The 14,795-nt window shown below is 44.3% G+C and overlaps 1 protein-coding gene across 3 annotated transcripts; it reads right to left on the bottom strand.

Annotated features, from left to right (window-relative positions):
• Positions 1–207: 207 nt before the first annotated feature.
• On the bottom strand, positions 208–9,057 carry ZBTB14 (zinc finger and BTB domain containing 14). 3 transcript variants are annotated; one of them, XM_083360515.1, is made up of 4 exons: positions 8,676–8,727; positions 6,105–6,287; positions 5,664–5,739; positions 208–4,665 (listed from the first exon to the last, which is right to left on the bottom strand). In XM_083360515.1, exons 2-4 carry the CDS (start codon positions 6,242–6,244, stop codon positions 3,322–3,324), a joined length of 1,560 nt encoding a protein of 519 aa, XP_083216641.1. In that variant the 5' UTR covers positions 6,245–6,287; positions 8,676–8,727; the 3' UTR covers positions 208–3,321. The 3 variants fall into 3 exon arrangements, with proteins under 3 accessions (XP_083216641.1, XP_083216643.1, XP_083216642.1); XM_083360517.1 differs by lacking the exons at positions 6,105–6,287; positions 8,676–8,727 and adding an exon at positions 8,940–9,057; XM_083360516.1 differs by lacking the exon at positions 6,105–6,287 and having other exon boundaries at positions 8,676–8,792.
• Between the last annotated feature and the right edge of the window lie 5,738 nt (positions 9,058–14,795).

Below are 14,795 nucleotides of genomic sequence, written 5' to 3'. Positions count from 1 at the left end.
AAATAATTAGATATAAATAATTATTGTCAGTTATTATTTTTACTAATCTGCACTGTGCATATTGTTCTAATGTCTCTTTTTTTAAAAATTAAAATACTGTAAGGCAAAATTGATTTGTATCTAGTAAAATTAATAGGCATTACGAAAACATTCAAAACAGAAAATGAAGTGATGTTCTTAGAAAATGTAAGGCACACAATCTGTATATATTCTAAAATATTCAAGTTTTATTTACAAGATATGTTTCAAACTTTTGGCATTTTAAATATAACTTTAAGTTGCCTATTCAATGAATATTTCACAATGACATTGTAACAAAGACCATAGATATATGCAACATTATTGTTTAAAATGTTAGCTTTATATAGAAATGTAAGAGATGTTTGACTCATATTAATTTATAAATACTTATCTGACTCCTGCCAGAACATATCTCTGTTCAACTTCATTTAAAATGAGTTGTATTAATACATGTAAAACAATTACGTATAAATATGTGGAGAAATGTTTTTCAAGATTTTTAAATGATATGTCCTGTTGCTTCATAGAAAACCTATTCTGTTACAAATGAAACCTGCAAATGAAATAATAAAATTACTTTTATTTTAAATTACACTAGTTAATTAATTTGAAATTGGTAGGCTAAGTAAAAATTTGAACTAACTTCACAGCTACAGTAACCATTTTCTTCTATGGAAAATATCCCATCATCTTTTATTAATTCCTTGGAATAAATACTTCAAGAGATAAGTTCATTCTCTGAAAGATAATCAAAAACAAATATGAATCCTGTCCCCAAAAGCTGGCTGTAATTTTGTGAAGATAAGCAGGATAATTGCTTATAAACCACAGGCATTAAGCTGCAAGCTCAAGCATACTTATTAGTAAGCAGCATGGTTTAGGTCAGTAGGACTTAGTTTCAAATAAGATACTTTCGAATTAAAATATAAATCCCAAAACACACAATTATTTGAATTGTCTTAGGCTGCAATTCTATAACATTATGTTGGGAATAATTATTCTGTGGGACATCCGAGTAAACATGCAGGATTCAGCTATGTTCACTAATGGGATACAAAGTTTTTGAGCAACAAATACAATAGGAAAAAAAGTACATTCAATTTTCTAATTCTAAATTCTTCCACTCAAATGTGGCAACTATATTGTTCTGTGTTGTTTTTTTTCCAAACCATAATCCATTATTCCAATTTTTCAAAGTTCAATGGAAAAGTCATCAAAGGCCTGAGATGACAACATTTGACACTATGCTATTTAAAGTTGTATTTGGGGCTCAGGAATTCCCCTCCATACCGAAAAAGATGTCACGCAATCAAAGCTGGAATCTTTGAATCTGATTTCTCCTGGAAATAATTCAAACCTAATTTTAACTTTTTTGACTTTCTGAACTATCAGCAGCACTATAATTAATTCTTATCAAGTGTTCAGGAGCAGCAAAAATAATTCTTAACAATTTAGTTAATTGGAAATGAATGAAATGAATTTACTGTCAACAATTTTCAAAGTCATGATAGCTTCTCTATCTTTCCTTCATTACACTTAACTGCCTGAACTCCATTCTGCTATCTACACTAGAATATGAACCCTTGATAATTATGCTGCCTCGATAGTGACAATTGTAATTCTTGCTAAATACCCCCAAATCCTGGGATATGATAATCTTAAGCGAGGATTTGCACTTGAATTCTACATTTCTCCCAATTGTATGATGCGAAATGAGTAATAATAAAAATGTTAAGTATTATTAAAGGAATTTGCAGACAATTCAACAAACTTTTCTTTGTCAGGGCAGAGAAAGCAAAAAGCCAGTATCAGATAGGTGTGTATCAATAGATTTGCTAAACCCAAATGCTGATAAGGAAGAGTCAGAATGATTTTGGTTGCAGTTTATGAATCTTAGAGGAAATCTTTATTTCTAATTTAGCCAAGATCTCCCAGTGGATCATGCACAATTTTAAAGCATTCCTGAAAACTTTTGTCCATGGTTCATAATGAACACACACTACATTCCAAGCCTTCAAATAAAAAAGGCATTATATCATATAGAATGCTGTGTATGCTTGCAATGGGCAAGTAATGAAGCTTAGTGTAAATTATGTGTTAGTAAGACTGCAAAGTACAGTGATCAGAAAAGACAAGAGAAACCTCAGGACGTTTTTTAGTCATTATCTAGAGATGGGCAGAGATTTAAGAGTCATCTCCTTCATAAGGAGAGCTTCAAGATGGCGGAATGACAATGGAAGAGGCATGATCAATTTATTAGGTGTTGTGGTTTTTAAAAATACAATTTAAAATAATGGCCTAAAATTCATGGTGTAATGTCAGGCCCGAGATGGGGAAGGGGAAAAAATTCACCCTACTTAAAGTTGGCCATTTTGTTTCTGAAATCTGAAATCATAATCTGTTGATGAGTTCCATGTAGCTCCACTGCCACCCAGTTTAAGGGGGGAGGGGAAAGCACGACAGTTTCTACTGCTCATACACCTTGTATCAACAATGACAATAGATTAAACTGGAGCTACACAATTGCAAAATAATAATAAATACAATATGAAACCTAATCACATTTTCATTACTTTTGATTAGAACATTGGAAATTAATACATTCACTCCCTCAAATTAATTCTTGCACTCAGTCCAACTCATAATTTCCCATTTTTTTAAAAAAACCAACCTGTTATAGCAGACATAATTTATGAAACTGTTTGCTAACAGCACAATTTGTAGGCCAAGAAATCAACAGATTTTGAATTAATCTAATCTTGCTTTACTCAGATGGTACTACTTTCTACTGAAATTCATGAGGTTTAGCTACTTAGTACTTGCAGTGCAACGAATCTCTAACAGGTAGTTATTTTGGACTTGGCAACTCATCCTATAATTTCCTACCATTGCTGACAATTTCTAATTTAGGATCTTCCTAAATCATAAAAAACGTTTAGGTGCCAAGCAACTGGATTCAATGAAACAAAAGTAGCTTAAGTCCAAATACTTAGTCTTTATATTCTCTGAGCATCGGAGTGTAACATCTTCCATTCCACATGCAGTTTATTCCAATGGAGCAAGGCATGCATTGAAACCCAGTACTTTAAAGAGAGAAATAAAACACAGCTAGAGTTTGACTTCTAAAAAAATTTATATCCAACTGGACGGATGCCTTGATTAAGGTCTTATCCATGCTTGATATGAGTTTTTTCTTGCATACTGCAACTATATTTCTACTTTCTAAATCACACTAAAATACTTTGCTCAGTAGTGAGTTTTTTGATCCAAATATTTTCCAGCACATGGCCCCTCCTGTTTTTAGCTACAAGCTATAGTTTCAAGTTGCTGTTCTGCCTCAGCAGCCATGGCAGCTGCCTGTAATTGTTCAGTTTCACTTTGGAGGGCACTGGCTGTGGTTACTTGCTTCCTTTCACTATGCATATTGTTCTCATGTCTCTTTAAATCAGATGCTTTGGCAAATGCTTTAGTACAAGAGCTGCAGACAAAAGGTTTCTCCCCTCTGTGTCTTCTTTCATGATCTTTCAGGTGGGACTTATGCTTAAAAGCTTTGTCACACATGTGACACGCAAATGGTCTTTCATTACTGTGAACCCTCTCGTGCTTTTTAAGGTCTGGTGCACGAATAAAAGACTTTCCACATACTTCACAGCTATATGGCTTGTAGCCTGTGTGGATCTTTAGATGCTCTTTCAGGTGGGCTTGAGTTGTGAAGCCTTTAGTGCACATTTCGCAAACAAAGGGCCTATCCGCCGTATGGAGCTTTTCATGTTTTCTCAATCGTGCTTCATCAGAAAATGTTTTGCCACATGCTGGACATGCAATTTGTTCCCTGTGACCATAAAGCAAATACTCAAATTTCATGTCTCCAGCTGCTGTTGTCCATGCTGGTGTTTGTTCATCCTTTACTTCACTTATGCCATCATTAAATGCTAGAGCCTGAGGAGTCTGTGATCCTAATTCTTTAGTTTCAGCAGACTCTATAGACTCTACTTCTTGACCATAGCAGTTCACTTTTCGAACCTCTTCACTCCCCAGCTCCTTCAGAATTGCTTCCTGAACTCTTAAAGTAGCAGTTGGTGATTTACCATCCTCTTGACTAGGAGGAGTTCCTTCCATTGTCATATCTGATGGACTATCATCATGATCACCAATTTCTTCAACTTCATCATCCTGGTTATCATTAGACTCCCCAATTGGTCTGTTTATTTTAAGACAATACTTATTCTTTGACTGTGAATTGTCTTCTGGGCTTGATACATCCCGTTTTTGAGAACAAAGTTTATCCAAAAATCTAATACCAAGAATCTGACCAGATGACATCATTAAATTGACGTCTTCTTTCTTAACTGAAATCTTGGCTGTGTACATATAATTGAGCACTTCCTCGAATATATCAGATCGAAGGAAATCTATTTCAATTACAGAGGAGCTGTCAACTTCCAGTTTTTTGAAAAGTTTTTTAAAATAGGTACTACAAGCAGCTAGAACACACCTGTGTGCCCTGAATTTTACATCTTCTACAACAATAGCTATGTCACAAAATTCTCCTTCCAATCGTTGCTCATTTAATGTTTTCAGAAACACAGTTTTGTGATCGTCGTCATTATATTTAATGGTTTCAGACATACTGATGAAAAACTCCTAAAAAAAACAAAGTTATTTAAGTTACTCTACGAAAATCAAGATATTATAAAAAATGAATGTATATTAAGCTGATGAACATTTTAAAGTAAATGAAAAACCTTCAAAGGAGCTATGGATGCAAAGTTGATTACCTATTACTGTATACATTTCAAGAGAAAAAGCGTATTTTTCTCTAATGAACTACAGATCTGAATAGAATAGAATAGATAGAATAGAATAACAGCATTGGAAGGGAGGTCTTCTAGTCCAACCTCCTGCTCAGGCAGGAAACCCTACACCATTTCAGACAAATGGTTGTCCAATCTTATAAATAATATAAATATTACAGCCTTTGACCGGAGTTCTCTTTTATCAGAATATATTATTATACCTGCCAGAATATATTATTCCTTCTTTCATCTGAGCTAAAGCAAAAGAAATCCCAAAACAAAACAAAATATATTTGAAAAAGAACTAATACAGAGAGACAAGCTGTATTTCAATCAGGAGATAAAGCAGAAACCATTAAGTAAAAGAAAGCATACACACAAGACCAAGATTCCCCCTTTATTCCTCATAATTATTTATAATAAAAAGGTAAAGGTTCCCCCGCACATGCGTGCTAGTCGTTTCCGACTCTAGGGGCCGGTGCTCATCTCCGTTTCAAAGCCGAAGAGCCAGCGCTTGTCCAAGGACGTCTCCGTGGTCATGTGGCTGGCATGACTAGACGCCAAAGGCGCACGGAACGCTGTTACCTTCCCACCGGAGTGGTCCCTATTTTTCTACTTGGATTTTTACGTGCTTTCGAACTGCTAGGTTGGCAGAAGCTGGGACGAGTAACAGGCGCTCACTCTGTTACGCGGCACTCGGGATTCGACCCGCCAAACTGCCGACCTTCCGATCGACAAGCTCAGCGTCCTAACCCACTGAGCCACCGCGTCCCCTAATTATTTATAATAACTAGAGAATAAAACAGTTTACTGAGACAAAAAAGGAAATGTAAAAAAAGAATATACCATGAACAAGGAAAAATCTTTCCTTAGTATCTGAGCAATGTTTTGGAAGCAGATTCTTATCCTGGGCTCCCTGCACCTGAAAAAGAAAACAATAACAAATCTATGAAAAGAAATTCACCCTCATAAATCCTGTGAGTTATGTTAGATCACTAGCTCAGGGTTACAGAATAAGTTTATGACTGGGAAGATTGGGCAGGAATTAGAATCCCTGGATCCAAAGCCAATTTCCCAAATTTAAGGTATCCCAAATGGTGGAAATGCTCACTTCTGATTCTTTGTACCATTGACACATTTTTCAAAAAGCATTTTAACTGTAAAATCAGTTAAGTTTAACCTTTCTTCTGAAGGATGTGTCTGAGTCCTATAAGTTTTGGTTTTTTACAACAAAATAATAATGGGCAATTACAAGCCTATACATTGTCTGGAAACACAATGACCTACCCAGGAAAAGGACAAAGGTGTAGCAAGAAAGGAAACTTGAAAGACTTGCAACTTTTGTTGCTGGTTATGGTCCACATGATTGTTTTCTGAATGGAACCTCCTCTCCAGATTTCTTGTGGCTTCTCTAAATTTAACACCATCTTTTAGTGATTCTGTAGTGATTCATTTAATGGATGTGGCAAACTGGTAGAAAATACAATAGAAATTATCTTATGTTGAGTCAATACTTTCTGTTATTGTACAACACTTTTATCCTAATTTTACTGATAGCCACCTAACAAAGTTGATGTTTTGCACAGTTAGAAAATAAAAATTAATCACAGCACTTTTGCTAAAGCTGTGGTCTTAGATTCCATTTATTTCAGTTTCAAAGCAAGTTATTTATTTCTCTGTGCTATTGCTAGTTAGTGTCATTAGAACAGGGGTCATCTTGGGTAGATACTTTCCCTCATACTTTGAATGTCTTTTCACTGTATTTTCTCCCAAAATGCAAAATAAACATTTCCCTTACTGCTCCAGGTGATGTTATCTACAGCACTTTAATCTGTTGTGGACGACTGTCAGCAATTGGGAATACCTTTTGAACTAGAAAAATAAGTGCATTTTTAAACTACCAATTAGACACAGGTGCTTGCAATCATGCACACATTTGTCTAAAGCAAGAAACTGATCCAACATGTGATCTCACAAAGCGACTGAAAATTGCTGTTTTTCAACATTTTTTCCCAAACACTTTTTTTATGAATTTAACTGCCTCCAAAGCTTTTTTTCATTTAAGAATTTAGGATTGGCCTATTCATATTAGCACAATAGTTAGCCAATAACCAGGCCTATAAAAGTCATAAAGTAGGATCCTGCTTATTGACAGAAAGCTATATTTGGCACTTTTTGCATCCACATTTTTGCTCTTTCCGACATACTCCAGAATTTCTTATCTAAAACTATTGGTCCTAGTTTATCTGATAATCCAAGTACTATTATTCTAAATTAGGATTTGTAAATCAAGAACCATCCTGGTTCACATATGCAAACATCCTATTCAGACATCCAGTATAAAACAGTGGTTGCTATTATGAGCAAGAAATGACTAAAATTCATGTACAGACATGCAGTTTATTCTATAAATACATCTGGACTATAATAATGGATTGAAAACCAACTGGTTCAATGCTGTATTTTTTTGCTGGGTGGGGGGAGGACCAGTTCTCTGATTTCACTTTTGCTTGGAACAGTGAACAAGCTTCAGAATATGCAAAACAACTGAAGAAAATAAAAGGGCATAGAGTGATATGCCATTTTTCTTTACTGGAAGGCGAGTCAGATAATTTTTTGTGCCTTTAATGCATACAAAAAGGATTCTATGCTCACAGAGATTCATCATGAGAGATAAAATCTTAATTTGGCCTCTAGTCACTCAAGAATTCATGAAGACTGTACAATATGCAGGTCCTTTTATTGTGTATTCTGAATGCCTAGACAGAATGTTACCACTGAATGTTGTGGAAACAGAGAATACCATGCATAACATTTTCTTTAATTTTAGAGGAGATATGAATTCTATCATCCTTTAGCTAACTTCTTGATAAATCTAGAACGTGGTACAAGGGGATTCCCTCAATAATTAATATTTTGTTTTCTAAAACAGTGTTAGGAAATATTATTTTCTAAACTATCTTTCCTGATAACAAACTCACCAAGGTAACAAAATCCAGAGATTTTTTTTTAATTTGTGAAGCCAAAAGAACTACTAAACCAAGAATAGAACAATTCTATGCATATATACATCAAAAGCAAGTCCTAGTAGGACTAAAGCTTATATTGTAAGGTAAAATTGGAATGACGTTTCAAAACTGAATTCCAAAATATTATCTTTTCAGAACACATTAAATATATTCGACTTTACGGATGACTCCTGAAATTTGCTAGTTAGCTTTCGGAAGTATGCATCGAACCCCTTACCGATCTAAGTTAACAGTGATGTTTTTAAGAAGCTTTTCTTGCAACGACTAGTATAAGCACTAATAAAACGAACAAAATCTCTTGACGTAAATGGTCTGAAGTCTTATGGGGAAATCGAAACGGCTACCACGAAAACGACACCGATTTCCAAGTCAGTTTTTCCCCCCCATGCTGAGCCTGTGGCGATCTTTCGCTATATGTAGAAAAGAGCATGCAATTCTAACGTGCACGTTTTGTAGGGGGTGGGGGGAAAGTAACACTGCCGGCTCCGTGCGAGTAACCATGTAAGAAACGTGCACGGTGCACGGTCGGTGCATGCGTGCTAGTGCCCGTGCAAGGCCTTACGACTGTGCCCCGCTGAGACGGGGCTGCAGCTAAGCGAAGTGCACAGATCCCTCACGCGCGACTCCCCCGTCCCCTCCCTTCACCGAGGAGGCGGAGTTCAGGAAGGCCCGCGCGCGCGGGAGCGAAGGAAAGAAAAAAAAAAAAACAACAGCCTTCCATTCCACCCCTCCCCCAGCCGCTAAATCCCGCGGCAGAGCTCGCTCCCTCGCTCGCGCTCCCCAGCATTAACGAACGGGTGGCGCTGCCGGACTGTAAGCGTTCATTTACCACGGAGCGAGCCTTTGCCTGCTGCCGCGCCGCACGGGACTGCGCCATCTCCGGCATCCTCCTGCTCCGGTAAAGGAGACGGCGGCGCTTCCAAGTAGCGCGAGGCAGCCTTCCCAAGGCCCCGAGACCAATGGCGCGCGCAGGAAGAGCAGCAAGGGGCGGCGCGCGACGGAACCTCTCCAAGCGCACCTCCCCGCCTCCCTCCGGTTCTGCTGCAGCAGTAGTCGAGCCTCGAGTGCGCGCGCAGATGCTCGTCCAACTTACCTGCCGGGCTGCGCTTCACGCGGAGAGACTCCGGGAAGCGGGGGGAGGTCGGGTTATGGTGGCGGGAGTGCTTGGTCCGAGGAAGGATTTGGGGATTTGGGGAGGGGGGGGATGTAGGGGGAATGGCGCGCGTCTCCAGCCGTTACCGCCGCTTCCTGCACGAGCATTCAGAGCCCCGCGCGCGCACGCGCGAGGCGCGCCGGAGGCGGGAACGTGCATGCGCGATGCGAGCAGGGCGCGCCCCCCGCGGGGAAAGGGCGGGCACTGCGGGGATCTTTCTAAAGAGGCGAAGGAGCTCGGCGGCGGCGGCGGCGGCGACGTCGGCTGTTGGAAGGGGAGGGGGGAAGGCGCGCCTGCATTGCTCTGCCGCTCTTCCCGGGCTCGCGCGCCCTCGGCTGAGCCGCTTCTGGCTTTTGGTCGCTGTGGTCGGGGCCGCGCGAGATGGAAGCGTCGGCAGGACTGGAGTCCGGAGTAGCTGCTTTCGTTCTGCTGCAGCGGAAGGAGGCATCCATCTCCTTGGCTCGTCTCTTGACGGACGCTTATCCCAATTACCTTATCAGTTACATTTTACGAATAATAAAAACAATGAGAAGGGACAGGTTCGACCTTCCTTCGAGCTGCACGTGCTGTTCCGTGTCATTGCTAATTTTGAAGGACCGGAATATTCCATTTCCACGCTGAGAACAAAAATAATGGTAAATTCGGAGGCTGAAATAGTGACCGTTTTCCCATAAGATCCTTTCTCTCTTCCCCCCCCCGCCCGCCCCAATTCCCTCTCCCGGTTGAGGTAAGAGGTTCTCCGCCAAAGATGGGGCCGGCGCTGAGAAAAGTGAAAAGAGCCATCCATGTTCGGCCAATAGGTTTGCTTGCTGATGGCTAACTTTACTATCTAGGACAGGGGTCGGCAACCTCGGCTCTTTTATGACTCGTGGACTTCAACTCCCAGAATTCCTGAGCCAGCTATGCTGGCTCAGGAATTCTGGGAGTTGAAGTCCACGAGTCATAAAAGAGCCGAGGTTGCCGACCCCTGATCTAGGACAAGGGTCTTCAAACTTGGCCCTTTTATGACTCGTGGACTTCAACTCCCAGAATTCCTCAGCCAGGCATGCTGGCTGAGGAATTCTGGGAGTTGAAGTCCACAAGTCATAAAAGGGCCAAGTTTGAAGACCCTTGATCTAGGATTCTGGCTCTCCGTGACACCCCGATTCATAAACTGATCTTGGGGGGGGGGAATTTTTTTTTCTGATTAAAGGAAAGAAGGCGAGGAACTGTGACCCTTTTCACACAGGCATTGTCACTACTGCCCTGGCTGACACGCTTGAGGTCTTTATGCGTTATTTTTTTAAATATTTGATGTACAGTTGTTTATATTGATTATAGTCACGGTTTATTCAAATAGTTTACATTAAGCCACTCTGGAAAAGTTATTATCCTAGAGGTGATTATAAATAACTAAACATAATGAGTTGATGAATGAAGGCGAATACACTTGTCCCAGGATAATGTTGCAGGATCCAATCTGGGTCGGTCACCGGGACCAGAGATTTTGTCTTCCGAGCTTTTGGACTTGTATTGCAGCCCATCTTCAGGGCACTTATCTCTAGCAGGGTGTGTGCTCTTCTCTGTGTGGTATTTATAGTGCCTGTTGTAAGTGGCTTTTTAGATGTTGATTGGGGGTGTGGATGGCTGGCTTTAAAGTCATTAGCTGCCATTTGCTTCTGCTACCCAGCCCTCGCCTTCTGAGTACTAGATAGTACTAGTAAATCAGTATTCTGGTTGAATGACAAGGGACCTGTTTCCCAGGCTTCAGTCACTTTCCTGGCTGTTTTTGTGTCTGCTCTTCCAACAATCTTAGTAGCTGCAAAAGTAAATGTGTCCTGCAGTGTGAGGCTACAATGAATTCTGGTCGTCTCATCAGACCTCTCGCTTGTGTTCTTGCAAACTGATGATTAGCTCCCTCCCCGTCTGACCTAGTCACAGGGGCAATACATGCAGGGGATTTGGTAGATTACATTGGAAGTATATCTCACCTCAGGGTGATCTTTACAATGCATAATTTGTCTTCATATATTAGTCTCTGGGCAGTGTGCGATGCCTACTTGTAGATCTCCGGAAGCTGCATTCTACAGCTTCTGAAATGTTTTGATGTATGGCAGAGTGTACCATGTGGTTGGTCTTGTACTTTGTTTCTTCCTTTCTTTCCCCACGTGTTGCATGGTGAATAATGAATTGACCACAGAAGTTTGGTTTATCTGATACATTTATGCTAAACTAAACAGTGTTTTGGGGACACGGTGGCTCAGTGGGTTAGGATGGTGAGCTTGTCGATTAGGTCAGCAGTTTAGCTGGTCGAATCCCAAGTGCTGCGTAGCAGAGTGAGCGCCTGTTACACGTCCCAGCTTCTGCCAACCTAGCAGTTCGAAAGCACGTAAAAATGCAAGTAGAAAAATAGAGGCCACTACAGTGGGAAGGTAACAGCGTTCCGTGCACCTTTGGCATCTAGTCATGCCACCCACATGACCACGGAGACGTCCTCTTCGGCTTTGAAACGGAAATGAGCACCGGTCCCTAGAGTTGGAAACGACTAGCACACATGTGCGGGGGAACCTTTACCTTTACCTTAAACTGTGTTTAGTTTGCAGTTCAATATGTCATGCAAAATCTGTTTAAAAAGTTGTGCAAAAATAATTCTATGAAGCTATCTTTAATTAATTTTATGAAGCAAATACATAAAATTGGTAACAGCTGACTGATCAGTCATGGCTTTATTTTTCTGTCAGAGTGATTCTCTTGGACAAAAGAAAAAGTGTAAGTAATATATGAAAGCCGGTGTGGTATAGTGATTAAGGCATTAGGCTAGAAACTGGGGGAACTGTTCTAATCTCTCATAGGCACAAAGCCAGTGGGATGATCATGGACTACCGTATATACTTGAGTATAAGCCGAATTTTTCAGCCCACTTTTTGGGCTGAAAAACTCCACTTCGGCTTATACTCCAGTGAACAAAAAAAAAGAACTGTCCCTTCGTTCGGAACAGGCTGCTGAGAGAAGGGAGCGGCAGAGCCTTGCAGAGCTGGCGGCAGTCCAGCGTTGTTTCTCCCCCTCGTGCGTGCGTGTGTGTGTCAGACCCACGGGAATGGCTGGTAGGGAAGCGGCATTCCGGCATTCCCCCCCTTCCTGTGTGTCGAGCCCACGGGGCTTGACACTCAGAGAAACGCAACTAGCCATTCCTGCGGGTCTGACACACACACACACACACACGCCGCCGGGCTCGGCTCCTCCGCAGGAGGGGCAGCCCCCGCCGCGCCTCCCTCCCCTCCCGGCCCGCAGCGCCGTGCCGCCGCCGCTTCCTCCGGGCAAGTCGGGGGGGCTTGCGGGGCGAAGGCACCGGCCAGGGGGCAGGCAGGCCGGGAGGGCGGCCGCGCAGCTCAGCGCTGCCCCGAAGCCACAGCCAGCTGCCGTTCCCCCCCGCTCGCTCGCTCGCCCGCTGCCTCGCCCGCGCCACCCTGAACTCGCCCCGAACTCACCGCCGCTTCCCCTCCATCGCTCACTCGCCCGCTGCCTCGCCCGCGCCGTTCCGAACTCGGCCCAACTCACCGCCGCCGCCGCTTCCCCCCATCGCTCGCTCGCCCGCTGTCTCGCCCACTGCGTCCCGAACTCGCCCCAACTCACCGCCGCCGCCGCTTCCCCCCCATCGCTCGCTCGCCCGCTGCCTCGCCCGCGCCGTTCCGAACTCGCCCCAACTCACCGCCGCCGCCGCTTCCCCCCATCGCTCGCTCGCCCGCTGCCTCGCCCGCTGCATCCCGAACTCGCCCCAACTCACCGCCGCTGCCGCTTCCCCATCGCTCGCTCGCCCGCTGCATCCCGAACTCGCCCCAACTCACCGCCGCCACCGCTTCCCCCCATCGCTCGCTCGCCCGCTGCCTCGCCCGCTGCATCCCGAACTCGCCCCAACTCACCGCCGCTGCCGCTTCCCCATCGCTCGCTCGCCCGCTGCATCCCGAACTCGCCCCAACTCACCGCCGCCACCGCTTCCCCCCATCGCTCGCTCGCCCGCTGCCTCGCCCGCTGCGTCCCGAACTCACCCCAACTCACCGCCGCTTCCCCCCCATCGCTCGCTCGCCCGCTGCCTCGCCCGCTGCGTCCCGAACTCCCCCCAACTCACCGCCGCCGCTTCCCCCCATCGCTCGCTCGCCCGCTGCCTCGCCCGCGCTGTTCCGAAGTCGCCCCAACTCACCGCCGCCGCCGCTTCCCCCCATTGCTCGCTCGCTCGCTGCCTCGCCCGCTGCGTCCCGAACTCGCCCCAACTCACCGCCGCTTCCCCCCCATCGCTCGCTCGCCCGCTGCCTCGCCCGCTGCGTCCCGAACTCGCCCCAACTCACCGCCGCCGCCGCTTCCCCCCCATCGCTCGCTTGCCCGCTGCCTCGCCCGCTGCGTCCCGAACTCGCCCCAACTCACCGCCGCCACCGCTTCCCCCCCATCGCTCGCTTGCCCGCTGCCTCGCCCGCTGCGTCCCGAACTCGCCCCAACTCACCGCCGCCGCTTCCCCCCATCACTCGCTCACCCGCTGCCTCGCCCGGGACCAGCGGTGGCGCAGCAGCCCAGCCAGCCAGCCCGCCAGCGGGCGGACGGGCGGAGAGAAGACCGGCCCGGAGGGGAGGGGAGGGAGCGGAGTCGCCGGGGGCGCAGCCCGGGGCCCACGTGGAAACAACGCTTTACTGCCACACACACACACACACGCACGAGGAGGGAAACAAGCTTGACTGAGGAGGGAAACAACGCTTGACTGCCACACACACACACACACACACACGCACTAGGAGGGAAACAAGCTTGACTGAGGAGGGAAACAAGCCCCCCCCCACACACACGCACGAGGAGGGAAACAAGCTTGACTGAGGAGGGAAACAACGCTTGACTGCCCCCCCCCACACACACACCCACGAGGAGGGAAACAACGCTTGACTGCCGCCTTCCTAGCAGACCTCCCCATTCCTGTTAGAAATGGAACCCAGTACTTCTAATCCTGCACCAAAACAAAGACGCAGGTCATACGAAGCTGCTTTCAAACTAAAGGTTGTGTCAAGAGCAGAAAAAAGCAATAACAGTATTGCAAGTAGGGAATTTGGTGTTGATGAAAAACAAGTGAGGGAGTGGCGGAAAATGAAAGCTGAGTTGGAAAAGATTCCAAAGGCAAAAAAAGCTCGACGTGGTTTAACAACTCCATATGTGGCTCTAGAGACTGAATTGCATAAATGGGTTATGGAGTGTCGTCAAAATGGTTACTGTGTAACACGCATGGGAATTCGCTTACGTGCCCTTCAAATGGCTAAAGATGACAAATTAAAAGTATCAGGCATTGAAAATTTTGTTGCGTCAGCAGGATGGTGTACTGGCTTCATGAATAGGTATGGCCTATGTTTGCGGCAAAGAACAAAGATTTCACAGAAGTTGCCAAAAGGCCTTGATGAAAAAGTGATGTCATTCCATTCATTCATCATAAAACAAAGAAAGATCCATAACTATGACCTGGGAGATATTGGGAATATGGATGAAACACCTATGACCTTTGATCTTCCAAGCATCAGAACCGTGGCAAGTTTGGGAGACAATACTGTTTTACTCAGAACCACAGGTAATGAGAAAAACCATTTTACAGTTGTTCTGTCATGTTTGGCTAATGGAACTAAGCTGCGGCCTGTCATTATTTTTAAAAGAAAGACCTTGCCTAAAAAGGTCAAATTCCCACCATGAATTACAGTGCGCCCACATGTTAAAGGCTGGATGGATGAAGATGGAACAAAAAAGTGGCTGGAAGAAGTTTGGAATGGACGACCAGGAACAGCCTTAAAGAAA

This window comes from Vipera ursinii (assembly GCF_947247035.1).
Source record: "Vipera ursinii genome assembly, chromosome: 3".
Lineage (NCBI taxonomy): Eukaryota > Metazoa > Chordata > Lepidosauria > Squamata > Viperidae > Vipera > Vipera ursinii.
This window is presented reverse-complemented; position numbering and strand designations above follow the sequence as displayed.